This window comes from Phymastichus coffea, unplaced genomic scaffold, assembly GCF_024137745.1.
Source record: "Phymastichus coffea isolate CEN01 unplaced genomic scaffold, Cenicafe_Pcof_1.1 PCOF00050, whole genome shotgun sequence".
NCBI lineage: Eukaryota > Metazoa > Arthropoda > Insecta > Hymenoptera > Eulophidae > Phymastichus > Phymastichus coffea.
In genome coordinates, this window is record NW_026706861.1 from 963,584 (window position 1) to 990,808 (window position 27,225).

Consider the following 27,225-nt stretch of genomic DNA (forward strand, 5'->3'; position numbering starts at 1 on the left):
TTGTTGTTTCTTTGTTATTGCTGCTGTGTGTATATATATAGATATAATGTGTATGTTGTGAAAAGCAGAGCGAGACTGGTAGTTAATAGAAATCTTAGAAAAATGCATTGTTGACCTTTCTCAAAGTATAATCATTTCTTCGTATGTTTTTCTTTTTATACAAATAAAGTTGAAACTTATAAAATTAAAGCCATACATGACATATTTTACACAGACAAGGGTTATTGAAATCGTTTGCCAGACTGAATTTTTTGTCGACTACAAAAATAAACAACCGAAAAAGATAAGATAAAAACAAAGGAACGGGCACGATGGATAATTAGGAGGGGGGAAAAGGAATTGCGTACCCGAGTTGTGCAGTTGTTTCTTTCACTAACGTGAATAAATATAATTTATACGTTCTCTTTCTCAGAGTCGTGTTTATCCTTATCTTGTTTGTCGCTGTATTCAGAACTAGCGCGACTTTTGTCTTCTGACTTTTTCTCTTCCTTCTCAGCTTTCCTCTCCTTTTCCTTATCCCTGGATTTCTTTTCAGAACTACGACTGCTGTCATCGTTCTTCTCCCGATCGTCTTTGCTATTGCTGCTACTGCTCTTACTTTTCCCATTGCTTTCACTTTTGTCTTTGCTTCGTTCTTTATCCTTATCCCTGTCCTTATCTTTATCGCGAGATTTCTCTGAGTACTTGGACTTGGAAGATCTCGATTTTGATTTGGATCGAGAGCGATGAGAGCGTGATTTTGATTTTGAACGCCTACTGCGTGAACGTGAACGACTTCGTTTTCTGAAAAAATAACAAATATATTAAGTATTAGAAAAATATAATACACTTAGCTAACTGAAGATGATTCCATGAATGAAACTGACCTCCTCTCGGGTGATTTCCTGTCCCTCTTTCTGTCCTTGGACCTGGATCTTGATCTTCTCGACCTCGATCGGCGATCTCTGGATCTTGAACGATGGCGTGTTCTAGAACTACTACGTTTACGCGATCTCGACTTGCGTCGTCTTGAGTCTCTGGATCTTGAACGTTTGCGTGATCGTGATCTTGAGCGACGTCGGTGTCCACGAGAACGTGAGCGACGATGACGGGACCGCGAACGCTTGCGAGAGCGAGATCTCCTCGAGCGACCACGGGAGCGCGATCTAGAAAAATTGCAAAATTACGATTCGATTGAAACTCTATCAATAATAATTATAGTAATTTATTTATTAATGTAGTGAAGATTTTGTGGATTTATAAATTTTTTTAGTTAATTTTATAAAATGACTGAACGTGTAAATAATTTAATTTAAATAAAAAAATAATAATTTAATGAAGTGTTATCAACTAAATTGCATTATTGTAAATAAATTAAATTAGTAAATTAAATACATTCTTGGTAAATTGTTTAACAAAAATTATAAAGATTTTCTTGCTGATTTTATCTTAATATAAATGAAAGTAATTAAGTAAGGAATATATTTCAGTCAACAATAAAAATTAACTAAAAATTTATTGAGTTATAATTCTGAATAATTTATGAGTAAAATAAGCCAAAAGATTGACACATATATTTTATCTGTATTTAGATTATCAACATTATGAAAATTACCTTGTTTTCCTACCACGAGAAGTACTGCGGCTACGCTTATCTTTGGATAACATGCCTATCATAGGATCAATAGTAGCTGAGATAAGGTTGTGTGCCTCCTTTACTCTTGACATTGCTTCCTCAATCTCCTTCTGAGCAGCCTCATTACTTTTAGTTTCTGGCTTAGCAATAGCCTGTATTGAGTGAGTCATCTTTAATGGTTTATCATTGAGATTTTGACCATTGAGCTGCAAAGCAGGCACAATTGACCCTTGCTCAGAAAATTCAACTAGAGCATAGTGATCATTATCAGAATCCCTGGTGCACAAACGCACATATTTCACCTCAAGATTGTTACTACTAAAGAAATCTATGACCTGCTGCTCTGTGGTTGAAGAATCTAGATTACCAATTACTAGTGTTCTACGAATTTCTTCAATTTTTCTAGAATCCAAGTGTCCAGGCAAGTTTGGATACAAAGGCAAACCATTAGATTCTAGCTTAGGATCCATTGTAGAGATTACATGATTTGGTGGGATGCCTTCAATTGAATTGACTACATGAGGTGGAAGCTTTGGTTCAGCAGGGTAAAGCCCTAAAATGAGAATTGGAGATTTAATTTTTTCGTGTTTTTTCAAGTAAAGTTACTCAATATTGTTAAAACAAGTGAAAGTAATAAACAGTAAAATACCTGGAACAATAGTGCCATTGTTCGTAAGCTCCAAAGCCCTTTGCTCATCAGGAATATCACCATTTTGCCAAGGTGTAACAATGAGTGCTCTGTCGATGAAGACGGTATTGGTCATATGCTGGGCAACAGAGACGTTGGTGGGGTCGTGAAACTTGATGTAACAGATCCTCGACTGCACGGGCACAGCGACATCCCTGATAGTCGGATACAATCTAATATCCTCAATTTTACCCAGATAACCAAACAGCGTTTGCATCTGGTCCTTAGTGACCTGAGGTGCAATGTTGGTCACTTGGACGACCTTCGTCGAGCCTACCGCCATTGCGTCGTCTGACTTTAGAGGTTAGCTTGACGCCGCACACTTTAGGCTTTCTTCTGTTTCTTTCCCGATTCTTACTCTGCGCTCACCACTTAATAACTTATACACCTTCACATGTTTGCCGACAGCGACGACGTAGATTGTAGCAGTGACTCTCAGGATCAACGCTGAGCAGAAAAACCAAACAAACTCACAATATCCCGCGAATTTTATTTCGCTCCGTTGAGGTCGATTCGTAATTAAACTATACCTATATGACGAGACTCCGAGAGTTGCAGTCGGCCATAGCGCGTTTGTTCAATCAGTCGACCAATCATGAAACCTCGTTTCGAGTATCGTAACCTAACAACTGGCGAATAAAGATCATAGGTAGAATACGTAGCGAGATGTATAAATTTTAAATTAATTAACAAAGCAACAAGTGTTTTCTGCAAATTAATTAAGGAATAATGAAAAATAGATACATTTTTAAATATGAATTTTTTTATATTATTTTTTTTCAAACAAACAGAATTTGTCACACTATTGATTATTCCTTTTAAACTGTGCGCGCATGTACGAAGTATACACAGTAATTGTCATGCGTGGCGCATGCGGTTTTTTAATAACACACATGTGTGGCGAGTGCGTGCGTTGCGCGTATTGTGTGTGTGTGTGTGTGTGTGTGTGTGTATATATATATATATATATATATATATATATATATATATATATGAATATATATATATATTAATAAATTGAAATTTATCAGGTTATTAGTCGAAGATATAATTTAGAGCTGATCACATCGTGGTTTTAAGAACTCTCACTCCACGTTATGTTTTGTTTATTTTCTTATTAATTTTTGGTAGTCACAAATCTGGCATATTTTTATTTATGCGTGACAATGTATTCTGATTCAACAATCTATACAAATATTAAAAGACCTTATATTTTTTAGCGTATAATATGATGACAAATACCAAGATTATCAATATAACCTCGAACTTATACATATTCTATATATTGAGAGTATTTTGATATATAAAATTAAGACAACGTTGTTCTCTGCGTTTGTGTTGTTGGTTAAAAAACAGTCGCTAGGATGGCCGACTCAGATGAGGATAACGACAGAGATTATGAGTCTGAGATGAGTTTGACTGGTTTCATGTTCGGTAACATCGACGAGAATGGTCAGTTGGAGAATGATATTCTTGATCCGAATGCCAAGCGGCATCTTTCATCGCTATGTCATTTCGGGCTTGGCTCTTTACTGCAAGAGATTATGTCGGAGGAAAAAGCAGACAAAAAAGAACAATACCAATCCAACAGTGAAGAGTCTAACAAGGAACCTGTGGAGAATGGAAAACCTAAACACGATGAAGCAGAAGATGTTGATTATTTCGTTAAAGATCCTGAGGCTCTTGATTTTTCAGATATTAATGAACTAGCTGAAGATTGTATAGATCCTCAGCAAGGTATATCAATATACAATGTGTTATATTTGTTATTATAATTCTAAATGAGACCTTTACTCAAGCAAATGTTATGATTTTAGGAATGTTGAATGGAACAAAATCTGAAAAAGAAACAGATTATGATGCTGATGATGAAGATTTAGATCATAAACAAGACAAAGATTTAATGCCTCCTCCTCCTGTACCCGAGGAAAAAGAAGTATTAACTGCTGAGGAAGAAGAGGCAGCAATAAAAAGAAGACTTGAAACTCCTCTTGCATCAATGTTACCATCTAAATATGCTGATGTTGATGTTACAGAACTTTTTCCTGATTTTCGTCCAGGGAAGGTTCTCAGGTTTTCAAAGTTGTTTGGACCTGGAAAACCAAGTAGTTTACCACAAATCTGGAGAGGTGTACGAAAGAGACGCAAGAAGAAACGAATACAGGATACTAAAGATTCAGATTCTGGATCAGATCAAGAAAACAAAAGAACTAAATTCAAAGTAATTATACATTCTATTTGCATACGTATTGAATAAATATATTTTGATTTATTTGAATTTTAATGATTAAATTTTAATAATTAAATTTTAGGGATGGGTGATGAATTATGGAACAGAACCTACTTCAGAACAGTTGGATGAAGATGACGAAGAAAGATTATTATTACCTGTAAAGGATAAAGAACAAGAGAAGAGTCCTGGAGATATTGGTGAAAATGATACAGGGCCTAAAGTGGCTGACTGGAGATTTGGGCCAGCACAAATTTGGTATGACATTCTTGAAGTGCCTAATACTGGAGAAGGTTTTAACTATGGGTTCAAGCTAGCCGAGAAAGTAGAAAATGATAAGCCTATTAAAGATGAGCATATTGATGAAGAAGCTTTCCTTATGGTTTCACAATTGCATTGGGAAGATGATGTAATCTGGAATGGTGATGATATCAAACATAAAGTATGTTTAAAAAAATTTTAATAACAAATTTTTATTTATTATAAGATTGAAATTTATTTTTTAGACGAGAAACAAGTTAAATACAAGAAATAAAGCCGCTGGTTGGATACCTTCAAGCGACAACAGAACGGCGCAATCATTTAGTCAGCCAGGAAAAGTGCTACCTGGTCAAGTCACTCCAAATGTAAGATTAGCGACTTCACAGATTACTACACCTACTCATATGCAAATTCAAAAAAATAAATCGTAAGTTTATCACCAATCGTTGATTCTTAATGAGCTCAAATAAAAACTTATGATTATTCACACAGAGCCATTGGTAAAGGACAATCCAATGAGTACCATGATGACACGTGGTATTCGATTTTCCCCGTCGAAAACGAAGAGCTTGTCTATGGTTTATGGGAAGAAGAAATAATCTGGGATGCCGAGTCCATGAAAAAAATACCTAAACCGAAAATTCTCACTCTCGATCCGAATGACGAAAATATTATCCTCGGCATTCCAGATGACATTGACCCGGCTTTATTACATAAAAATGATGGACCTCAACCAAAGGTTAAAATTCCTCACCCTCATGTGAAGAAAAGTAAGCTGCTGCTTGGCAAAGCTGGTGTGATCAATGTTTTAGAAGAGGATGCACCACCACCACCACCAAAGTCACCTACCAATCAAGATCCTTTTAATATTTCAAACGACACGTAAGTTTCCATATTATCTCATTACAATAAAATAATGTTCACAATCAAACATCTGCTACTTTGTCTTGCAGATATTATATGCCTAAGTCGTCAGAAACAACTATAAGATTGAAAGTTGGTGGTGGCAATCTTATACAGCACAGCACTCCGGTAGTCGAGCTACGAACTCCATTTGTACCAACTCACATGGGACCAATGCGTCTCAGGAACTTTCATCGACCACCTCTTAAACGTTTCAGTCACGGTATTTTGGCTCATCCAGGTCCGCACGGTGTATTGCCTCTGATTAAATTCATTAAAAAGCAGGCAAAAGTAAAACAACGTTCATAATTACACTAAAATGCATTATTTTGATATATTGAATGATTAAATATTTACTCATTGCTTTGAACATTGCATTTGCAGTTGCGCGAACAAGAGCGAATAGCCTCGGGTGGTGGTGATGTATTTTTCATGCGTACACCAAAGGATTTAACCGGCCGTGATGGTGAAATAGTCTTGATCGAATTCTCGGAGGAGCATCCGCCACTTGTCAATCAAGTAGGCATGTGCTCAAAAATCAAGAACTATTACAAACGCAAAGCTGGCAAAGATACCGGTCCACCCGAATACAAATATGGGGAGACATCATACGCGCACACCAGTCCTTTTCTTGGTATACTCACACCAGGTCAAACTATACAAACAATGGAGAATAATATGTACAGAGCTCCACTTTACGAGCACAAAGTCAATGAGACGGATTTTCTCGTGATTAGAACGCGAGATCAATATTATATTAGAGAGATTGATGCTTTATTTGTAGCAGGACAGGAGTGTCCATTGTATGAAGTGCCTGGACCCAATTCTAAAAGGGCTAATAACTTTGTAAGAGATTTTCTGCAAGTTTTTATATATAGATTGTTTTGGAAATCCAAGGATAATCCGAGAAGGATAAAAATGGATGATATCAAGAGAGCTTTTCCTTCGCACAGTGAAAGTAGTATTAGGAAGAGGTTAAAACTTTGTGCTGATTTTAAGAGAACAGGTTATAGTTCAATGCTTGACTATCATTGCGTGAATAAATAATACAAAGCTCTTTTATAAAAATATTTAATATTTTGATTTCTTGTAGGAATGGACTCAAATTGGTGGGTCATCAAACCAGAATTTCGTTTACCCACCGAAGAGGAAATTCGCGCGATGGTATCTCCCGAACAATGCTGCGCATATTTCAGTATGATAGCTGCAGAGCAAAGATTAAAAGATGCTGGCTATGGTGAGAAGTTCCTGTTCACGCCACAAGACGACGATGATGAAGAAATGCAATTGAAAATGGATGACGAGATCAAAGTAGCCCCTTGGAATACCACACGTGCCTATATACAAGCGATGAAGGGTAAATGCTTGCTTCAGCTAACTGGTCCGGCTGATCCCACCGGTATGGGAGAAGGATTTTCATACGTTAGAGTTCCTAACAAACCCACTGTCAGCAAGGTAAAATTATACTTGATTTGTATATACGTGCGATTCATTTTTGATAGAATATTCAAATTTATTATATATTTTTAGGAGGAGCAAGAAGCTCAACCAAAGCGAACGGTCACAGGTACAGACGCCGACTTGCGTCGTTTATCACTTAACAACGCCAAAGCTCTTCTTCGCAAATTTGGTGTACCGGACGAAGAGATCAAGAAGCTCTCGCGATGGGAAGTTATCGACGTTGTGCGCACATTGTCAACTGAGAAAGCAAAAGCTGGCGAGGAGGGCATGACCAAATTTTCACGAGGCAATCGCTTCTCTATCGCTGAACATCAGGAACGTTATAAGGAAGAATGTCAACGTATCTTCGATCTGCAAAATCGTGTTCTGTCGTCTAACGAAGTCCTCAGTACCGATGAAGGAGAGAGTTCCGACGAGGACAGCTCGGATATCGAGGAAATGGGTAAAAATATCGAGAACATGTTAAGTAATAAAAAAACAAGCACGCAGTTAGTTCTCGAGAGAGAGGAACAGCAGAGACAGGAGCTGAAGAAAATGATGATGAACAACGATAATTCAGGTTTGTTTAGCAACTATTTGTAAGCTTTCATTTCATATATAACAAAAAATTGTTAAAAAGAATGTATTTATTTAAATAACAGATACGCAAGATGATAAAAAGTTCAAAGACAAGAAGAAGGATGCCAACGAGGATGAAAATTCAAGCTCAAATTTCAACACTCAATCAGGTCGAGTGTTGAAAATTTACAGAACATATCGGAATGCCGACGGTTCAGTGTTCACGCGTACAGAAATCGTACGTAAACCCGCTGTGATTGACACGTACCTTAAAATTCGCAACTCCAAAGACGAGTCGTTTATCAAGCAGTTTGCTACAATAGACGAAGCACAAAAGGAAGAGATGAAACGAGAAAAGCGTCGTATTCAAGAACAATTGCGTCGTATTAGACGTAATCAAGAACGTGAAAAGATGCTTGCCGGTGGTCACAGTTCCAGCCACTTTAATCTTTTGAATCTACCGTCAAGTCCAATCGATCACAGTGGTGCCTCATCGCCGATAAGCGGTTCTTTTGATGGCAACACTTCCACAAGTAATTTCCTATTTCCATCTAACAAACAATCTCCATTCCAATCACACACTCCAAGCTACAAGCTTTTCAAATCCGAATTATTTTCGTCCTCGCCCTCTAAACGCAAAAAATTCAAATTAAAACCAGATCTCAAGCTTAAATGCGGCGCTTGTGGTAACGTCGGTCACATGAGAACCAATAAAGCTTGTCCATTATATCAAAACAATTTCGGCGGAGGTCCATCTACCCCGACAGCTACGGTCACGAGCGAGGATCAAGAGGATGAGACAGAAAAACAGTTCTATCCAGGCGATCAGGATCTCGTTAACGTCGACGGTACCAAAGTCAAGCTGTCGTCGAAACTTATCAAGGTAAACGTACAATTTTTTTTTGTACTTTAGGGATGTTTGAATCTATAAAATAGTAATCTTATAAAAAATTTGATTTTTTAGCACGCTGAAGAAATGAAACGCCGAACGTTATTACTTAAAGTACCTAAAGATGTATCATCATCAACACGAAAACGCAAACGGCAACTTGACGATGATCAGTTTGATTACGTCAAGCGCTACCAAAGACCAGCAGGCGCGAATCGTCAACGAACGGATCCAGTTATCGTTCTCTCGTCTATTTTCGAAGATATCATTAATAATATACGCGCTACCAAAGATTTTGCCCCATTTTGGTTTCCTGTCAATTCAAAAGCAGTTCCAGATTATTATATTATAATAACGCAACCGATTGATCTGCAGACAATCAGAGACAAACTTCGTGACAAGAAGTACGAAAGCCGGGAGGATTTCTTGGCTGACATGAATCAAATCAAGCTAAACAGTTCTTTATACAACGGACCTAAACACATTTTAACAGATTTAGCACAGCGTATGCTTGATATGTGTGTAAAGTTGGTAGCGGATAAGGAAGACAAAATAATGAGATTAGAGAAAGCTATCAATCCGTTGCTTGATGATAACGATCAAGTCGCGTTTACGTACATTCTCACGTCAATGATTGAGAATATGGTAAAAATAATGCCTGAAGCCACGCAGTTTCTCAAGCCCGTTAACAAGAAAGTTATCAAGGATTATTACAATATTATTCGGAATCCTATGGATATTGAAACCATCCATAAGAAGTGTTTGGCGCATAAGTATCATTCTCGCGGGGAAATCATCAGGGATTTCCAGCAGATCTACGATAACAGCACCGTGTACAATGGTGAACTTTCACCGTTAACTCTCAAAGCTGACCTTTTGTTAAGAGCTGTCAAAGACTATCTGACTAATGTATGTTTAAAGATTTTTAATTTTATTTTTATATTTGAAAGAATTTGTTTTTATATATGAAAAATATTTTAGTTGCCACAACGCGCAACTGAGCTGGAAGAGAGTATTATGAAAACGCAACAAAAAGCTATGGAACAAGATGATTCGTGGATGCCCGACGAGGAGAACTACACAATTCCCGAACCCGAATTTCAAGGAGTATGTATTTGCCTTCATATTTTTCCAATATTTTAGAACTGTTGTTAAAGATAACACGTTTGCTTCAGAGCCAAATTAATTCTCCAGAGCACGTTTTCAAATCAAATATGGACGATTGTGATATTGTTGACGTTGAGGGTGTCGACATAGATGTTGAACTTGGCAAACCTGCAGCTATTCAGAAAAAGGATGTGCTAGAGGAAGATTTACAATTTTCAAGCGAAGATGAATTTGATGAAGTACCGTTTGGAGTTGACGATACATTCGAAGCTACTGAGTTAAAACCTCTGATGCCTATAGAAGTGGCGCCTGATGAGTTACCTGCTGACGATGATAGTCAACAAGTTGCGGAAGCTATGATTCAGCTCGGCAATGCTGGATCGTACTCCCTTGAACAGCCTTTAAATAACGCTGGTATATATATATATTTAATATCTGCATTTTCAACCTTCAAAAGTTATTTTTGCGCTATAAGCAATATTCGTTGGCTCTCACATCCATTTATCGCTACGTAGTATTTTTTTTGTTACGTTAATGTTAATAATTTGTTTTTGTAGAGGAGAGTGTCGACTCTAATTATGACCCGTCTGACGCATTTTTCACTACAATACCTGCTAGAAAAGATGATTACAAAATACAAGATGATTTGGCTGTGTCTGAAAGTGATGAGGAGGAGCAACGATCCGATATAAAAATCGAAAAGCACCCGATTCCACAACCATCAGAAGATGACCTTGGGAACGTGTGGTTTTAAAATGTTGTTGAATCGGTTGCGCAATGTTATAATAATGTTATATTTTATACTATAGACTTTCATAAATTCGAATAGTAGATAATTTTGCAAATAGATTTAGTTGTTGAATCCTGTTTGTAAATACAATTTTGTACATCGTGCTTTTTGAAAAAAAAGTTTTATAAATAGCATCACCTATACATGTACATATGTAAATTTTTGAATTATTGTTTTACCGATGAAAGATTTATTTGCGACCGTTACTTGTGCAAATAATTGCACGACTAGAAAATAGGATTTTATGTATTTATTATTTAAAAATTTTAAAAATGAAGAGTTTAGACATTTGTTGTAATTATATAAACTATGCATTATTATTTATCAACCACATATAAGACTTTTTTAGTTTTAGTAGATATATTGAGTCTAAATCGTTTCCACAATCCGTAACGTACTTCCCAGTCGATAGGAAATAATTCTGGCTTGTCCCATAGCAAATGATGTGACGCGAAATTATAATACGACTGAAGCGGTGGATTTAAATGTGGCGCCCATTGCGCTCTTTCCATTACTATTTTGTTCATGTACTCGTGAAAATGTTCAGCCTCCTCGATCCAGCATATAAACGTTATCACTGAGATTATAATCGCGTGTAGATGGTATAATTCTTTCCTTTCTAATATATTAATTACGATATAAATCATTGGTCAATTCATAATTGTTTTTTTGAGTATTTTTTCAAACCTGTTTTTTCCAATTTATTTAAAACAATGTCTTGCAGATTCATCATAAGACAACATATAGCTGCTGCAGTAAAACCACAGGGTATTGCAACAATCAACAAACATACAGTGCAATAAGTAGTCTCTACATTCAAACGTGTTGATTTGTGATTGACAAAACTTCTAATTAAACTTTCATGTATGATTTCTCTATGTTTCTTTAAAAGTTGTTTATCTTCTCTATTATACTTGCAAGGTTTCATACTCAAATGCATACCTTGAAAAAATATTTTTGGATTATTGAACAACATTTGATTCTTATTACTGTCTATGAGATATTGAAAAATTCTATTTCCAAGTAAAGATACAAATCGAATATTGGATCCAATCATCAGCATCAACATTGATAAAATATCAGCATTGAGAGTGTCTGTCAGTGAAGTTCCTTGATGCATATATGCAGCATATTCAAGAGTACTTCCATAATTTAAAATGAAATCATCATACATATCTTTCTTTATTGCCCATGAGCTCATGTATTCTATGGCAACCATACGATGATTATTAGCTATATTGCGAATCAAGTATCGAACAGACAGTTCTAAACAAGCTCTCAAGTTTGTGTAAGCCATATCTTTGGTTTTTTTAGATGCACTTTTTAAACTTTTATTGAACATATTGAGAAGTCTTTTGAGAAAAATAACAGTTTCCTCATCTTCAGGCCATTTGTAATTTTCAAGTGATTCATACAATACTTTAACAACAAGCTTAATATCTACATCAGTAGAAACATTAGGAAATTCAATCTTATCGCACAATTCATGATAAACTAATGATCCAGATATTCCAAGATCAATTAAACATATAATGATCTCAGCGCACAGTTTTCTTGTCGGCCAGAAATTTTGATTATCGATGATAGTGAGAACAATTTTAGCAACATCATCTAGTTTTTCTTTTGGATAAATACTAAGTAACTTGACAAAATTATCTTTTGCAACTTGATAGATACTATTTTGTTTCTTCCCAGATACCTCAATGTCTGGTATATGATAACGCGAATACTTTGAGAGAATTTTTATGGCACAATTAACCAAAACATTAAAATCTTGAGACAGCAACTGAGAACAAGAAGCTTTATGAATAATTTCGGAAAATAATTTCAATTCTTTATCTTTTTTTGGTTCGCTTAATTGGCTATCTAACATTGGAGTAGAACAGTAAAGATGTAATTTCTCAAGTTTTTTTTTAATCTCTTCGTCATTTAAATTCGTTGTAAAACGGGGAAAACAAAGTGATATCATAATTTAACCGATTGAAAAACAGACATTAAAATTTTGCAATAAAAGCCAAACTTAAATGAAAAAGTCGTTAGTTAATTATCAAATTAACACCAAAACAAACGATCCTCGCATAGTTACCTTCCTAAACGATTGGTGACCTACTAATTTGCCACAACCAACCTCATCATGTGTTTTATCACATATCAGTCATCTCACGTGTAAATGTTTGTATCACTGACATGCAGTTAACTTACATATTTACGTTGGGCACGCGTAATATAAAGCGGGAAGGCAGGGCAAAGTTACATACGATCATTTTTCTGCACACGCAGTCATCGCACCTAGCGGTGCCTGTGAGAAAGGAGATAAAAAACCCATCGATCGTCGAAGGAGAAAAGTGTTATGTGGCTGTGAGTCGTGGCTTCATCGTCGATGAAACATGGTGTATAACATTAATTTTAGTTTTTATTAACGTGAAAATTATTAAACTCTAAATTATTAATGAGTTTTCATCATATTATGTGCGTACATAATTCAGTTAACGACGATATCTTGTTTACTTACTTATTTTCCATTAAGTTCAAGACTGTTATTAACTGACTCGATGAATTATATAATGAGTTGATTTTTTTTTAAATGAGAAGTCAATTTTCTTGTCGCGGTATAAGCAGTAGCTATACGCTGCTTATTGAATTAACAAGCCATTCATAACTAGTGTGCATTGCAGGTGTTCCATAGTTTGTCAGTAGAGAATGTCACACGATGCCGTTAAACGTTGCAGAAAATAAGCATCATGTAGAGTATTGTAGAGAAAATGATGACCCACGTAATGAGTCTTGCTCCTACTCGAAGACGCTGGCTGATTGTGCTGGTGGTGATTCTGGTGCCATGCATCATACTGAATTTTGTATCCACCCCAGATATACAAGACGAGACAATACTTCAGAACAGTATTGCAGAGTTGCAGATCAAATTGGAGCATTTGCACTCCAAGTATCTAACAAGTCAAGAGGAGATACAGATGCTTACTTATCAGTTAATTCAATTGACAGAGGGAGCACATTTGCTACCTGATATTCAAGCATTTATAAACAACTCAAACACCAATATCACCAATTTGAAATTGCCAACAGTATACAATTTTCTTCCTCATCTACTCAATGACCCAAACAGTATACGTCCTGCTTTTATACATAGCAAAGGAAGAACCGGAGTAAGCATGGTATTAGGTATCCCCACTGTTAAGAGAGAAGTGCAAAGTTACTTAATGGCAACACTTAAGAATCTCTTGGATCGAATGAGCCCTGTCGAAACTTCTGATACTCTCATTGTAGTATTAATTGCTGAGGTAAATATACATGTATATAGATTTTTTCAATATTTTTTCTGTACTGGCATTTTTCGTGCATTTAAAGAAATTAAGTACTTATATCCTCTTATTTTTTTCAGACTGATATGGATTATGTGTCTTATGTTGCAAAACAAATTGAAGTACAGTGAGTACCTATTATATGTTTTTATTAAACCATTGCATTTTAATTTGGAGAATATTTCTACAACCTAAGGATTTTCTACATCATAAGAATTTTATTAGTGCTTAATTGACTAATTTGACTAATTATTTTTCAGTATTTTTTTGAATCGTTATTCAACATACTTCAATTTTTTTTTATTTGGCTTTTTAATCCCTCCTTTTTTCTAGATAACCTTACTCACCTTTCTTGGTAGTTCATGTTTTCCTGGTGCATCTTATGTTTTTCTCTCTATATACATAACATGAAGAATTTTTGTCACCTGTTTTGTTTTGCTACATCATCACTATTTTATTCCTTGTCACTGTTTCCTCTCAAACTTCTATCATGCAATAACAGAAGGTACGTGATTCTAAATAAAAATTACAAAAATCATTCCATTTATATGAAAAAAATATCTAAATTACTTTTATAAAGAAGTAATAAGGATTCTTTTTATTTGCAACATATATGAATTAAAGCTATAAGTCATACCTGTGTGCAACAAATCAAGATAAACTTTTATCTTTGTTGATATGATGTCCTGTGCTATTAAAATTAGTTTGCGTAATATAATGTAAAATGCAATTTAAAAAAACAAAATTAGATATGTTTATTGAAAAATTACTGTAATTTTGAAAGTATCATTGAAATAATTGCATAAAAATAAAAAATATATATTTTCTGAAGTTAATATCAGTTTATATAAATATTATTATATTTCAGGTTTCCAAGTGAATATCAATTGGGAATAATAGATGTTATATCTCCTCATCCATCATATTATCCTGATTTTTCTAAATTACGAGATACAATGGGAGATAATCATCAGAGAGTAATTTGGAGGTCAAAACAAAATTTAGATTTTGCATTTCTTATGTCATATGCACACACTAAAGGAATGTTTTATGTCCAATTGGAAGATGACATTCTTGCAAAAAAAAATTTTATCACTACAATGAAATCATATGCTTTGCAAAAAGTCAGTATGAAAGAAAGTTGGGTTGTGCTTGATTTTTGTCAACTAGGTTTTATTGGTAAAGATTCATGAATTTTGAATGAAATTTTTTATGTATAGTTTTTGAAATTATAATATATTTTATTTCAGGTAAATTATTCAAATGCACCGATCTACCTTCAATTGTGCAATTTTTTCTAATGTTTTACAATGACAAGCCAGTTGATTGGCTTCTAGATAATTTAATCTCAACAAGGATTTGCAGTCTTGATATGGATAATGTGGGCATAAAAATCATTATTTAAGATTTTTGATTTAATAAACTTATATAATTTTTGTTTTCTTATAGAAACGTTGTAAAGTGGCGAAAGGTGAACTGTGGCTTCATTATAAACCCTCATTGTTTCAACACGTTGGTACTCATTCATCGTTAAAAGGAAAAGTTCAAAAATTAAAAGTATACAAAAAAAATTTACATTTTACTATAACTATATATATTTTTATGCTAAAATGATAATTTTTCAGGACAAACAATTTGGTAAAATCACTTTGTACTATGGCCACAGAAATCCAGATGCGGTTGTTGAATCTCAGATCAAGTCATATAAACAATTTACGCTTAATAAAGCTTATAAAGGAGAATCTTTTTTTTGGGGCCTTTTGCCAGAACCTGGTGATCATTTGAGATTCAAATTTAATCATCCTATTTTTATAAAAAAGTATGTATGAATTAATTAGATTAAATTAATCAAATTATTATAATTTCTCCAAATGAATTCAATTAATTTTTTTACAGATATTTATTTAGAAGTGGAAATGCTGAGCATCCTTCTGATAAATTTTACAATACAACTGTTGAAGTTTTGCCACAATCATCTAATTCTATCAACAGGAATCATAATAATGTTACAGAAGATGGATACATTATTATTGGTAGATTTGATTCTCTTGGAGTAGCCCGAGGAACTGTGGATAAAAAATTAGGAAAGATAGCTGTGCTTCGCCTGACAGTCCACAGTGAAAGCGACAACTGGGCCATTTTATCTGAAGTAAGTAATATAAAATGATAATACCAGAATCCATAATTAACATATTTCAAAAACATTTTTTCTAGATCAATATAGAAGAAGATTCTAATAGCTGACGAAAAAGAGTTCGCAATAAATATTATCGACGTCGTTTACATTACGCGTGAGGATTTGCTGTTACGATTGTGTTTCATCTGTACATATTTTCAATCATATTATTTATCGTGCCTTCTTGTGAAAGTTAATTTACTGTAACAAGCCTTTCTAAATTAAATGTACATGTACTTAAATATATTCTCTAAGAACGCCATATACATATATTAATCATGTACATACATCTGAATGTTATTTGATGTATGCTAATTGTTTTAATTATTTAAATCAACGTCTTTATTCATTGCTTACGCTAATCGAACCTCGGTGTTACTACAGTGGGCACAAAAAAAGTATCTGGCACATTCAGTCCAGACCATATTTAAATTTTGTGATAAATGATGAAAGAATTATATTTAAAACGATCTATTTAATGCGTAAGTATGGAAAGAATTTATCAATCTCCAATCGTATGATTTTGTTTAAAGTTTTATAAAGCATATAAGAATGAATGTAATATAAAAATTTTTATTAACAAATTCAGATTGACTTACTTATTCACACAGTATGCCATATCATTCCAAATTACATCAAAAATAATAAAAAGAAAAATATTTATAATTTTTCTTATTCTTCAGAATATATAATCTATCATATACTATAAAATTCTAGTCCTAAATTAGTTTAATACTTTTTCATTCCTGTAAAGTGAAAATTAAATTCATTTAAAATCACGAGTGCGTGTTGTCATGCTTGTTTTCGTTTATTTATATATTTTTTCAGAACAGCTTATTGGTGTGTAACTGTGTGTGCGTATATGACGTGCCAAACAGCTGATTTTGCGCACTGAGTAGAAAAACAACCGCAGTGAAATGAATGAGCGCAGTAGCCGGTTAAATGATGGTTTCGTCGTGTTAAAAAAGTGAACAGTCGTTATTAAACAATGCCTAAAATTAAATTAAATTTATACTCACTGCTTGGTGTATTTCTACTAACGATTATCATTGTGCATTATTTAACAGCGATGCAATGTCCCTCGAGCAACGGATTCGTAAATAAACAAAAGTACCAACTGATCTCATTAGTGCTGAGTGCACCGGATAATATTGATCAAAGGGATACAATACGCAAAACTTGGATGACTCTCACGCAAAACGACGTTAAACATCTTTTCGCGGTAGGATTGATGAGTGCGACTTTAGAGCAAAAGCAGGATCTTGCTTTGGAGAATAAAAAAAATAATGATTTGTTGTTACTACCAAAACTGCATGATGCCTACATGACGATCACGAAAAAAGTTCTGCAGTCATTAGTGTACATTTATGAAACTTATGAGTTTGACTTTTTATTAAAAGTTGATGATGATAGTTTTGTATTGGTTGACCGTATTCTGAAAGAACTCATTCAGTGGCAGAATAAAGGTACAAGACAAGAACTTTATTGGGGATATTTCAATGGCAAGGCTCGAGTTAAAAGAAGTGGACCTTGGAAAGAAACCGAATGGTTTTTATGTGATTATTATTTACCATATGCTCTTGGAGGTGGATATATATTATCGTATAATTTAGTTAAATTCATTGCTGAAAATGCTGATTTTTTAAAGTGAGTGCAACTCAATCTCATTTTCAAGAAATATGGTTTTTATTTTATTTTAATTTCTATTCATAATTTTTAGATTGTATAACTCAGAAGATGTTTCAGTAGGATTATGGGTGGCACCTCTATCTAATATTGAGAGAAAACATGATACAAGATTTGACACTGAGTATAGATCTCGTGGTTGTTCAAATCAGTATTTAGTCACTCATAAACAAAACACACAGGATATGAAAAAATTATATGAATTTTACTCTAGAACTGGTAATCTATGTGCTCAAGAAATTAGTACGTATTTAGGTTACCAATATAATTGGACTGCACCACCTAGCCTATGTTGTGATAGACGTCCAGGAATTCCCTAAAGGGTTTTGCAAACTTTTTCATTGTCTAGACGAATTGTTGCACCATTTCTACATTTGAATCTTAACTAAGCTTAAGTCCTTCAACACTTAACCTTTAATATTAAAGGAAATTGTGATTATTCTAAACTTTTGAAAATTAATAATTAAAAGTTTCTAGTTTTCTGTAAATTATATAGTATACAGCAAAGTTTATAGAACCTCTGGAAATAATTACAGTTAAAATAGTAACTGATATTTCCTTGCAGTTTTTAGCATAAGATCAAGCTAGTTTCTACTATTTAAATTAAAGTGATAAACTAAAATGACATTCTCACTATAAGCATTTATTTTCAAGATTGCGTGCCTAAGTGTGCCATAAATATTTTGTAAATAAAAAAATTTGTAAATATATACAAAACTATGCATTTTAAAAATAGAATTGTATTAAAAATTGCTTTATTGCAAAATCAAATATTTATTAATTACAATATATAAATTAATAACTACATTATGTCGCTTTACAATTATTTAATTTAACAATACGAGTTTTTCACCATTTGCAAGCATACTTTTTTATTTTTCGCAAAAGTGAACTCAATAATGTTTGATTGTAAAAATAACGAAAAAATCAAGATTTACTAAAATTCATATGCTTGTATCAATACATTATTGCAATTTCACTGTACAAAAGTATAAATTAACTGTACAAGGCCATAAAATATAAAACATTTAAAAATTTAAACTTACAATAGTTACCATGTGTAACTCATTCAATGATTAGGTTTGAAAATAGTCGACAGACACCTTGAAATTGGCATATAAAATGTATGCAACAGGCAACAAAAGATGTCTTTCAATAATAAAAATGAAAACGATAAATGTACTTTCTCAATAGAGATCATTGCAAAAAAGGAGATCTATAGCCATTCCAAGATAATTCATCTTGATAAAAATTACATAGCTTGATCATCTCCTTTCTAAATTCATCTAATCATTTACAGAAATACTTTCTTGTTGTTCTCTGAACAAAGAATGTTTATAATCACTGAGTCACGTCACCTAAAAAATGTTCTTTAGGACGGTTTAAATCTCTGTTATCAAGATATGACAGTTCCTTATGTCTATTTTTTTTTTCGATCTTGAGTACACTTTGGACAGAACCACTTTCCTTTAGGCTTGATTATCAACCCCACACACGCGAAATGGAACCACTCAATACCACACTGAAAAATGATTTTCAAAAAAATTAACAATAGTTGTAGAACAAGAGAATTTAGAATAGGATAATACTTACATCAGGATTATCACAACCTATCATTTCACCATATGAAACTTGATTACACACACAGTACGTAGGCTCATTAGGATCAACAGGCATGTCTAATACATCAGCTGGATGACTAAGTGTACTGGAATCACCTTGAGATCCACTTCCAGTTGTAGCACCTGTTGTTGACACAACTGATGCACCTTTCTTTTGCTTTTTCCTCGCTCCTTTGTTTGCTTCATCTTCACTGCTTGCTGTACCTAAAAAAAGTGAGAGTGAAGTAAGAGATATTTGGAAAAATAACAAACATATACATCAAGTAGTACTTACCTCTCTTTCGTTTTTCTTTTTCTTTTAGTTTTTTTCTACCTTTTTTGCTAGCTCCACTTTCTTCTTTGGCTCTGTTACTATTTATCGCTTTGTCTTGAATTTCAGCTTCAAACCTTGATAAGTCAGAATCCAACCTTCTTATGTGTTTATCAACTAATTCATATGTTTGTATTGCTAATTGTACTTTATCATCGCCATACTCTCTTGCTTTGTTGAATAAATTTTGTATTCTGTCTAGCTGTTCTTTTTTCTTTTCGTTGGACTCTTTTTTCATAGTTTTCAGATAATCATCTGCTAATTTGTCAATATCTTTCATTAGAGATTGTGCTCTTGTGTCCAAATCTCTCATTAAATTGAAATTTCTCCTCAATTCAGTTGGAAGATGCTCTAAACCTTTAAAATTAATTTATTAGAGATGTCTAAGTATTCAAATGAATAAAAATTGAACAAGGTGAAATGCTATGTTATTACTTTATGGTAGGCAATATTTTTTAATTAATAAGATTGTCATTTGTATAAGTAAAATATTGTATTCAGCCACATGATAAAAAAACTTATTATAAATTTTTTCAACATATTGGAGTTATGTATATTGTCATTTAGAATACATAATATTTTAGTACTTTTCTTCAAGGGATATGCTGAATTATTCACAGAGTCTATCAGCACTTGTTGTACAGAAACGTTATTGGTATACGATTAAAAGTTAGATTAATAATATTCATTTAAACAAGACACCTATCATTCATAAAAATTAAGTTTAGGTGCGAAATGTTCGTATTTTTTTCAAAATAACACTCACTGTCTAGATAATGCTCCAAGTAGAACGTAGCCGTCATTTTGACGCTACTCCACCTCACGACTCCAAATTAAAAAAGTTCAATGATCTTGGTGTGAATTCGATGCGAATGAACTTTCAATGAAAACATGAAATTTTGGCGGCTTGGAGGGAAAAGCAACAAAACGTCAATCGATCCCGCATCATGGCGTATACGATCATCAACTAGTCGCCATTGGATTAGCGTTTCTTTTACGTTTTCATTCGAAGCGCCTGCGCTTGCGCACGGCGTCTCGTGTAAAATTCGCATGGATTTAAATGAACTATAATGTTTTCCGGAATCATTTGAGGAAAATTAACTTCAATTATATGTTTGGAAACAAAATATTTCGAGCAAATCTAATGATAAAATTAACAATTATATGAACAGCAAAATGATCTATTGTTAAAATAAATTAAAATAATTATTTACCGGTTTGGTTTTTTAATTTTTCAAAGTCAGTAATTTCAAGGCATACAAAATTTCTGTTAAACTGGCATTTATGAGTTGGCATACGTTTGACTATTGTCATGATGAATTTTTACGATTTTGAACGTCAAACACTCGGTGAAAATCTTCTGAACGTATCCAACTGTAGAATGTATTTTTGAACTTGTTCCAGTGCGGTTGTTTATACGATGTAGAGATTGAATTGTGGCGCATCGGAGTCCTCAGGTACCCACAGCCATTAAAACGAAACGATGTAGAGAAAAGTCTGAGAATATAAAAGATTTGATATAGCATGAAAGCCATTTGATTTGGATTCGTTATTTTCGTTAATTTCGATTCGTCAGTACTCAAAAATGTCAATGAGATGCTTCGTTAGGAAAATTCTATGGAATAGATAGTAAAGATTGATCTTTCGTATTTGAATCGCGCGAAGAATTTCCACGAAGAATGAAATAACAGCATAAACTGAAGAAAAAATGGAATAGTTTATTGATCAAGGCACGTATATGTTACAATACGAAAATGACAAGTCGATAAGTGTGAATATGCAGATAGCGAGGTACGAGCGGTGATCAATTATCCTGCGGTGCGACTTTATTACTTGACGAGCGGATAAATAGCTGATGTGGCGATGCCGCAGTTGTTATGGCGATTGCGCGACATACGCACGTAGCCCTTCTCGCCCCAGTCTTCGCCCCAACTGTTCTTGACCAGCCAATAGTCCTTGCCGGTCTTATTGTCCGTGCCGTAGCCGACTGCCAAGACTGCGTGGTCGAGCATCACCGACGAGCACTCGTTGCTGTAGAATATCCCTGCCGAGGAGCAGTCATTCATTTTGGCACTTGTCGCAAATTTTAAATTTCACTTATTGCATGCGTACTAGTCGGTAAGCTCAAAGATACGCGCGCGGAGTTGATCGTTTTTAGAGCATGCAACCGCGGAAATCCATCGCGAAATTCAAAGCACCGCGTTCAAGAGCACCGTAAAATCTTTACCTGATTCGTAAAATATGAAATCATCGCTGTCGGCATCGATGGCGACGGAGATAGGACCAACAGTAGCCACGGCAGCTTGCAACTTGTCTTCTCTCGCCCTGGGTATGCTGACGTATCCCACGTCGTCGGCGCCCCTATTGCGTGGATTGTAACGGCACGCGTCGTCCTCACCTTCGTAAGGGTAGCTCTTCTCTGTGTCGATGCCGCGATTGGCCTTGACGTATGCGAACGCGAATTGCATTAAACCGCCGTCGCAGCCATTGTTACCATATCGTCCCGAGCAGTCGACGAGATTCTGCTCGCTCAGCGAGATCAGAGTGCCGTTGCGACGGAAGTGCTGACCTTCCAGCGCACCTGTCTGTCGATCAATGTTGGCGGATTACAGCGAAGATATTTTCATCGTTGATCGCCGCGAAAGATTGCGTTCGTCACTTGTAATTTCTTTGTTGGTTGCGCGCAAAACGGATCGAACGAGTAATTTACGTTCTTCGGATACTTTGCAATCGCTCACCGAAGAAAACGCCCAGCAGCTACCGCACTCGCCTTGATCTTTGATCGGACTCACAGCACCCTGCTTTCGCCAATCAATTTGGTTCGGCAACTCGACGTTCGCCGGTTCGATAAACGTGGCTCCTTCGGCCAACTCACTCGGCTCCACATATTCCTCGACTTGTTTCGTTCGAGCCGTTTTGTTGAAGCCGTTCATTTTACGCGAGACCTCGTAGCTTGTCTTTAACGAGATCAGGGAATATGAAACAATTTGCTAATTTTAAATCATTTTACGTGTATATACGCAGTTACCATGTCGCCGAAACGATTGATAGCCATCGAGAAAGTCACTTCACCACCTTCAAACTTTTTGTTGTGTTCAGCGATCTTCTTGCGATTTTCCATGTAAATGTTAAATCGCACTTTTTCCTCGAAATTAGCGTAGTTCTTGCGATACATTGTCTGGATAAGTCGACAAAAGTTTGCATTTAATTCAAAGCCATCAATAATTAAAGATGCAAACGATAATTTTCCGTTACCTTGAATAGCTGCCATTCTTCTAGAATCGTATCGTAAACTGAGAATGAATGCGCGACGTAAATTACAGTTAAAACAAATATAATTGATATTTTCATTTTTATATTTTTTTACGTTTTTACGATGAAATACGCGCAAATGATATTTTAATCTTGAAACTCGCAATAATTAAGCGCGGATAAACGTTCCAGAACACGACTGCATAGCGTGAAAAATTTTCGAGCTCTTTTTATTCGTTTCGCATATGTCGTGAAACGGGTATAGAATTACGATAAAACGTATTTTGTTGGAGGGGTCTTTGAATGAGACTATATTTCATATCGTTATCATTTTAAATATTTTTTTATGAAATGTAACGTACGTATGATATTAACAGGATAATTAGCTTGTTCTAGCTTCCAACTTTAGCCAGAATGTTTATATGTATATGTGTCCAAATATCTTATACTTTTTTTCGTAGCCGATATTCGTATAAAAAAATGCTTCCTTGATCAATTATAATTCATTCTTTAGATTTTAATGACTAATTATTATTATTATCAAATTAAAATTGCAGACTAAATCAACTGAAAATTATTGCGTATGACAAATTGACTAGAGATCAATTATAAATGAGATTTTATAGAGTTGATTCATGATCTGTATTAAAAAGAATGCCATAACTGATAGATCAGATGAACTGATATGTTTTCCATACTAACGCATTAAACCAACATTTTCTTATGTGAAATATATATTTTTTTAATACAGCATAAAGTCACATTACTGTTATAAAGTATTATTACATATACAGGGTGGGCCATTTTAATCTATAGTGAACAATATCTCAGATGCTTGTGCACATACGAAAAAATGTTTCAGACAAAAGTTGGAGGGGATAATGGGGGACATCTACGGGTAACAATAACTTTGACCTTGAAGTCGGTTTTGAAGGTTATTTCAAGGTCAGAGTCATTTTTTAAAATGGAACCACTTATTTTTGACTCCGGATTTGAAAAGAGCGGGAAATTTTACGTTCAAAATGATATTTTTATCAAGGTCATTGGTAAGGGCAAATAAATGTCAAATTTGAGAAAAACGTTAAAAAACTGATGTAAGCTTGGAATGCACGTTGACAACGGCACCTCTGGTTTTGAAATCTGGATCCGAAAAAATTAATAAGCCAAAAACTCAACAACCCAATAACCCAATAACCTAATAACACAATTTTTGTTGAGAATTTTTTATGGTAAGATCGCATACATTTTAGTAAACATGTTGAAGTAACTTGAAATACATTGTTGTAAAATGCAAAGCAAAGTTCTTATTTTTAAATTTTAATTATTCAAAACCTGGACTTGTCAACGTGCATTCCAAGCTCACATCAGTTTTTTAACGTTTTCCTCAAATTTGACCTTTATTTGCCCTTACCAATGACCTTGATAAAAATATCATTTTGAACGTAAAATTTCCCGCTCTTTTCAAATCCGGAGTCAAAAATAAGTGGTTCCATTTTAAAAAATGACTCCGACCTTGAAATAACCTTCAAAACCGACTTCAAGGTCAAAGTTATTGGTACCCGTAGATGCCCCCCATTATCCCCTCCAACTTTTGTCTGAAACATTTTTTCGTATGTGCACAAGCATCTGAGATATTGTCCACTATAGATTAAAATGGCCCACCCTGTATATACAACAGACCGAAGTTACCGGAAGGAATCTTATGTTGATAGTGGAGTTATCAGTGAGTATATGCTGTATGAATCATAAATTATAATGGAAATGTAAACGTTTCAGATTGATACTAAATACAATGAGAAAATATTTCAATTGTACACGGACTGTTTATACACACAGGCACGAATGGATTTCATTTTAAACTCTTAAAATCGTCTTTCTCAAGTTCTTCTAATAGATATTTTGAACTTGAATCAGTTGAACAATAATGCGCGTCGCCGTGGAATGGCAAAATGATCGATTGCCATCAATAATAAGTAATATCGAAACTGAACAATATGTTGATTGTCGAAGTAAATGATATTCCTGTAAACATTGATGCAGCTATGCTCTGTCGCTGTACATAATTACACGTGTTATTATCTTCGATCGTGCGTAGCAGTGACGTCTTTTACTTGACAAATGAGATAATTTGATACTATGATAGTTGTGATTACACGAAGATGATATCGCCAATGTAGCCGAAAAGATAGCTTATATGCAATTAGATACAGTTGATCCATTTGTTATGTATTTTAGATAGTCTGCTTGCGAATATCTTCACTGAACTTATCGCACGGCCATCTCGCGTTACACACTGGATACTTATTTTTCATTAACGCGAAATTCGGTCCCGCAATTTGACACCACTTTTTCAACCTTGTTATTAAAAGTTTGTGAAATGTTATGTTATGAAGGCGTACATAAATTAAATCAATTCGGATTCCGTTCCTGCTCTTTTCATTCACGACTCTCAACGTGCATATTATTTTGTTAATTTTGCGTTATTTATTTGTTACTTAATAATCTTCTTATTTTGTTATTATTATTATTATTATTATTCTCAAGTCTGCCAATAATCTTGAGTATCGAATGAAAACTTGATCGCACAAACTTTGCACAATCGAAGCACTTGAGCTTGAGTTAATAGAGACCCAGTCGGTCGTTTTCTAATTTGATGAATTTTAGCTTTCCCTCTGGTTCGGATCAGACAATATCGAATCATGGAACTAATAAGCGTCTCATACTTACCACACTTGTCACACTGCAGACCGCTATTTCAATTTCCACGTCGGTGAAATTTATCTTAGCCTAATTTTAATAGCTCTCTCATCTATTCACTCGAACTTCGACGGGTATAATCTGTCTCGAAAAAATGTTGCCATCACTCAGTAAGTCGACGATATTTTCAGCATATTTTCGTAATTTCCTGAATAATGCATGCCATGAAAATTTATAAAATTTATCATTTTGTTAGTCTCATTCTTACGCGGAAAAAATTATGCACGGGATCGTATTCGTTCTGTCGTAGAATGCGTTTAGAGTTATCGTGGGGCTTGCCACTGACACCGCGTTACAACAAAATTTTGACTGGAATTCAAAGGCATACTTGTAAATAACCAATAAAAGAAATATTAAGATTATTCCATATTTTCTTCGGCCTATTCAACGTTAAATAAAAATAAAAAATGTTATAAGGATAACGTAAGAACCGTTCTCTAGATTTTTTATCAACTATAACGAAATTAAAGAACATTTTTCAATTTTTGTACTCAATTTCTTTCATTAATCCTGTTATTAACTAATACTTGTCATCTCGATGACAGATTTCGAGCACATGTATTCGACTACATTACATTTGCTCTCACTACAGCAATTTTCGGCTGTTACTTTTTTTAAGAGGTTTAATGAAAAGTCCAAAAGTGGCTTTCTTCTCTTATTTACATACACCGATCGAACACAGTGTCAAACAAGAGATTTTGAACACATTTAAGTTACCGACAAAAAGTACATCAATGTTCATTGGGACGATATTTGAGTGCTGTTATTCTTTATTTATTCAAACAATTGGATATCCAGAGACAGTCTTATATATCATTTGTACTTTTATGATCACAAGATTTTTCAGTACTTATACAAGCATTGTAAGAACTATCGGTATTCCTTGCAGTGTTATTGACTTTTATCAAAATCTGGACTATGGCATTCGATCTGTAGAGCATAATTTTTGCAGATATTCCTGGAATATAGTCAGCGTATTTAAGAGCTATAAAAGACATTTTATTTAATAGCAATCATTTATTAAAAAAGTAGTATGGCATATGAAAAAAACTTATTTTGGAACGCATCTTTTTGCCGCTGAAAATGAGTGTAAAATTGTAGAATTTATTAACATACATTTATAGCAATAGCATTTATCATTGACAGCGTGCGGAGTTTTGCAATAAAGATATATCTGAAACGATTTTCAATGAACTCTTTAAAATTCTCTATGCTACCCTTGTGTTAGAATATTGATTTTGGCAATGAAAAAAAAAGATTTTAAACTTGAAAATTGGTTTATATAAGAATAAAAAAAATGGCTAAAATGAAGAATCTGAGTTTTGCTGGCGAAAATTTTGGAGACTGCTATTCTATCAGAAAAGTACGTGTACAGTCGAGTCCGTGCCATAGTAAATTAGTCTTAATTTATCGTAAATATAAAATTATAGATTATTATGCGATAAATAACTAGGTCTTAAGTACATATATAGCTTTAGGTCAGAGTGCAATATGTCATTATGATAATTATGTGGCGACCAGACATTATAATTATTGCGTATATATAACTACGCTGATCCACAGTCAACTTCTTGGATTACTCTGGAATACATTGCTACTTGGA

At 34.3% G+C, this 27,225-nt stretch overlaps 7 protein-coding genes across 12 annotated transcripts; 3 read left to right on the forward strand and 4 right to left on the reverse strand.

Annotated features, from left to right (window-relative positions):
• Nucleotides 1–20: 20 nt before the first annotated feature.
• On the reverse strand, nt 21–2,863 carry LOC131665405 (probable splicing factor, arginine/serine-rich 7). Of its 2 annotated transcripts, XM_058937281.1 has the most exons (5): nt 2,834–2,863; nt 2,265–2,750; nt 1,595–2,168; nt 867–1,145; nt 21–783 (listed from the first exon to the last, which is right to left on the reverse strand). In XM_058937281.1, the coding sequence occupies exons 2-5, from the start codon at nt 2,584–2,586 to the stop codon at nt 393–395; spliced, it is 1,566 nt and encodes a 521-aa protein (XP_058793264.1). In that variant the 5' UTR covers nt 2,587–2,750; nt 2,834–2,863; the 3' UTR covers nt 21–392. The 2 variants fall into 2 exon arrangements, with proteins under 2 accessions (XP_058793264.1, XP_058793263.1); XM_058937280.1 differs by lacking the exon at nt 2,834–2,863 and having other exon boundaries at nt 2,265–2,813.
• Nucleotides 2,864–3,360: 497 nt separating this feature from the next.
• Nucleotides 3,361–10,790, forward strand: LOC131665287 (transcription initiation factor TFIID subunit 1-like). Of its 3 annotated transcripts, XM_058937094.1 has the most exons (15): nt 3,361–3,430; nt 3,508–4,040; nt 4,121–4,524; nt 4,616–4,975; nt 5,040–5,221; nt 5,287–5,676; nt 5,748–5,988; nt 6,082–6,703; nt 6,791–7,152; nt 7,228–7,717; nt 7,800–8,599; nt 8,681–9,514; nt 9,587–9,712; nt 9,781–10,126; nt 10,270–10,789. In XM_058937094.1, exons 2-15 carry the CDS (start codon nt 3,668–3,670, stop codon nt 10,464–10,466), a joined length of 5,727 nt encoding a protein of 1,908 aa, XP_058793077.1. In that variant the 5' UTR covers nt 3,361–3,430; nt 3,508–3,667; the 3' UTR covers nt 10,467–10,789. The 3 variants fall into 3 exon arrangements, with proteins under 3 accessions (XP_058793077.1, XP_058793078.1, XP_058793076.1); XM_058937095.1 differs by having other exon boundaries at nt 3,361–4,040; nt 7,809–8,599; nt 10,270–10,790; XM_058937093.1 differs by having other exon boundaries at nt 3,361–4,040.
• A 29-nt stretch (nt 10,791–10,819) lies between these two features.
• On the reverse strand, nt 10,820–12,519 carry LOC131665289 (uncharacterized). The gene is made up of 2 exons (XM_058937099.1): nt 11,190–12,519; nt 10,820–11,121 (listed from the first exon to the last, which is right to left on the reverse strand). The coding sequence occupies exons 1-2, from the start codon at nt 12,469–12,471 to the stop codon at nt 10,820–10,822; spliced, it is 1,584 nt and encodes a 527-aa protein (XP_058793082.1). The 5' UTR covers nt 12,472–12,519.
• Nucleotides 12,520–12,689: 170 nt separating this feature from the next.
• Nucleotides 12,690–16,533, forward strand: LOC131665288 (alpha-1,3-mannosyl-glycoprotein 4-beta-N-acetylglucosaminyltransferase B). 3 transcript variants are annotated; one of them, XM_058937097.1, is made up of 9 exons: nt 12,690–12,971; nt 13,178–13,798; nt 13,900–13,946; nt 14,688–14,998; nt 15,070–15,200; nt 15,269–15,376; nt 15,445–15,638; nt 15,716–15,968; nt 16,034–16,533. In XM_058937097.1, exons 2-9 carry the CDS (start codon nt 13,265–13,267, stop codon nt 16,061–16,063), a joined length of 1,608 nt encoding a protein of 535 aa, XP_058793080.1. In that variant the 5' UTR covers nt 12,690–12,971; nt 13,178–13,264; the 3' UTR covers nt 16,064–16,533. The 3 variants fall into 3 exon arrangements, with proteins under 3 accessions (XP_058793080.1, XP_058793081.1, XP_058793079.1); XM_058937098.1 differs by having other exon boundaries at nt 12,690–12,860; XM_058937096.1 differs by having other exon boundaries at nt 12,691–12,892.
• A 391-nt stretch (nt 16,534–16,924) lies between these two features.
• On the forward strand, nt 16,925–18,404 carry LOC131665299 (beta-1,3-galactosyltransferase 6). Its single transcript, XM_058937114.1, has 2 exons — nt 16,925–17,642; nt 17,716–18,404. Exons 1-2 carry the CDS (start codon nt 16,984–16,986, stop codon nt 17,999–18,001), a joined length of 945 nt encoding a protein of 314 aa, XP_058793097.1. The 5' UTR covers nt 16,925–16,983; the 3' UTR covers nt 18,002–18,404.
• A 93-nt stretch (nt 18,405–18,497) lies between these two features.
• Nucleotides 18,498–20,686, reverse strand: LOC131665300 (inhibitor of growth protein 5). Its single transcript, XM_058937115.1, has 4 exons — nt 20,380–20,686; nt 19,578–19,970; nt 19,275–19,507; nt 18,498–19,203 (listed from the first exon to the last, which is right to left on the reverse strand). The coding sequence occupies exons 1-4, from the start codon at nt 20,414–20,416 to the stop codon at nt 19,102–19,104; spliced, it is 765 nt and encodes a 254-aa protein (XP_058793098.1). The 5' UTR covers nt 20,417–20,686; the 3' UTR covers nt 18,498–19,101.
• Nucleotides 20,687–21,338: 652 nt separating this feature from the next.
• On the reverse strand, nt 21,339–22,988 carry LOC131665403 (procathepsin L-like). The gene is made up of 5 exons (XM_058937277.1): nt 22,869–22,988; nt 22,642–22,791; nt 22,352–22,570; nt 21,841–22,198; nt 21,339–21,657 (listed from the first exon to the last, which is right to left on the reverse strand). The coding sequence occupies exons 1-5, from the start codon at nt 22,962–22,964 to the stop codon at nt 21,443–21,445; spliced, it is 1,038 nt and encodes a 345-aa protein (XP_058793260.1). The 5' UTR covers nt 22,965–22,988; the 3' UTR covers nt 21,339–21,442.
• Nucleotides 22,989–27,225: the final 4,237 nt, after the last annotated feature.

Excerpts from the sequence above, each read along its gene's own strand:
- LOC131665288 (XM_058937097.1), top strand. The coding sequence starts at position 13,265 with ATGATGACCCACGTAATGAGTCTTGCTCCTACTCGAAGACGCTGGCTG. Across the intron at positions 13,799-13,899 it reads TTGTAGTATTAATTGCTGAG|ACTGATATGGATTATGTGTC; the intron begins GTAAATATACAT and ends TATTTTTTTCAG. Across the intron at positions 13,947-14,687 it reads GCAAAACAAATTGAAGTACA|GTTTCCAAGTGAATATCAAT; the intron begins GTGAGTACCTAT and ends ATTATATTTCAG.
- LOC131665289 (XM_058937099.1), bottom strand. The coding sequence starts at position 12,471 with ATGATATCACTTTGTTTTCCCCGTTTTACAACGAATTTAAATGACGAA. Across the intron at positions 11,122-11,189 it reads AAATAAATTGGAAAAAACAG|AAAGGAAAGAATTATACCAT; the intron begins GTTTGAAAAAAT and ends TTAATATATTAG.
- LOC131665299 (XM_058937114.1), top strand. The coding sequence starts at position 16,984 with ATGCCTAAAATTAAATTAAATTTATACTCACTGCTTGGTGTATTTCTA. Across the intron at positions 17,643-17,715 it reads GAAAATGCTGATTTTTTAAA|ATTGTATAACTCAGAAGATG; the intron begins GTGAGTGCAACT and ends CATAATTTTTAG.
- LOC131665300 (XM_058937115.1), bottom strand. The coding sequence starts at position 20,416 with ATGACGGCTACGTTCTACTTGGAGCATTATCTAGACA. Across the intron at positions 19,508-19,577 it reads AAAAGAAAAACGAAAGAGAG|GTACAGCAAGCAGTGAAGAT; the intron begins GTAAGTACTACT and ends CACTTTTTTTAG. Across the intron at positions 19,204-19,274 it reads TAGGTTGTGATAATCCTGAT|TGTGGTATTGAGTGGTTCCA; the intron begins GTAAGTATTATC and ends ATCATTTTTCAG.
- LOC131665287 (XM_058937093.1), top strand. The coding sequence starts at position 3,668 with ATGGCCGACTCAGATGAGGATAACGACAGAGATTATGAGTCTGAGATG. Across the intron at positions 4,525-4,615 it reads ACAAAAGAACTAAATTCAAA|GGATGGGTGATGAATTATGG; the intron begins GTAATTATACAT and ends ATTAAATTTTAG. Across the intron at positions 4,976-5,039 it reads GTGATGATATCAAACATAAA|ACGAGAAACAAGTTAAATAC; the intron begins GTATGTTTAAAA and ends TTTATTTTTTAG.
- LOC131665403 (XM_058937277.1), bottom strand. The coding sequence starts at position 22,964 with ATGAAAATATCAATTATATTTGTTTTAACTGTAATTTACGTCGCGCAT. Across the intron at positions 22,792-22,868 it reads AAGAATGGCAGCTATTCAAG|ACAATGTATCGCAAGAACTA; the intron begins GTAACGGAAAAT and ends CGACTTATCCAG. Across the intron at positions 22,571-22,641 it reads TCAATCGTTTCGGCGACATG|ACAAGCTACGAGGTCTCGCG; the intron begins GTAACTGCGTAT and ends ATCTCGTTAAAG.
- LOC131665405 (XM_058937281.1), bottom strand. The coding sequence starts at position 2,586 with ATGGCGGTAGGCTCGACGAAGGTCGTCCAAGTGACCAACATTGCACCT. Across the intron at positions 1,146-1,594 it reads TCTCGTGGTAGGAAAACAAG|ATCGCGCTCCCGTGGTCGCT; the intron begins GTAATTTTCATA and ends CAATTTTTCTAG. Across the intron at positions 784-866 it reads AGGAAATCACCCGAGAGGAG|AAAACGAAGTCGTTCACGTT; the intron begins GTCAGTTTCATT and ends TTATTTTTTCAG.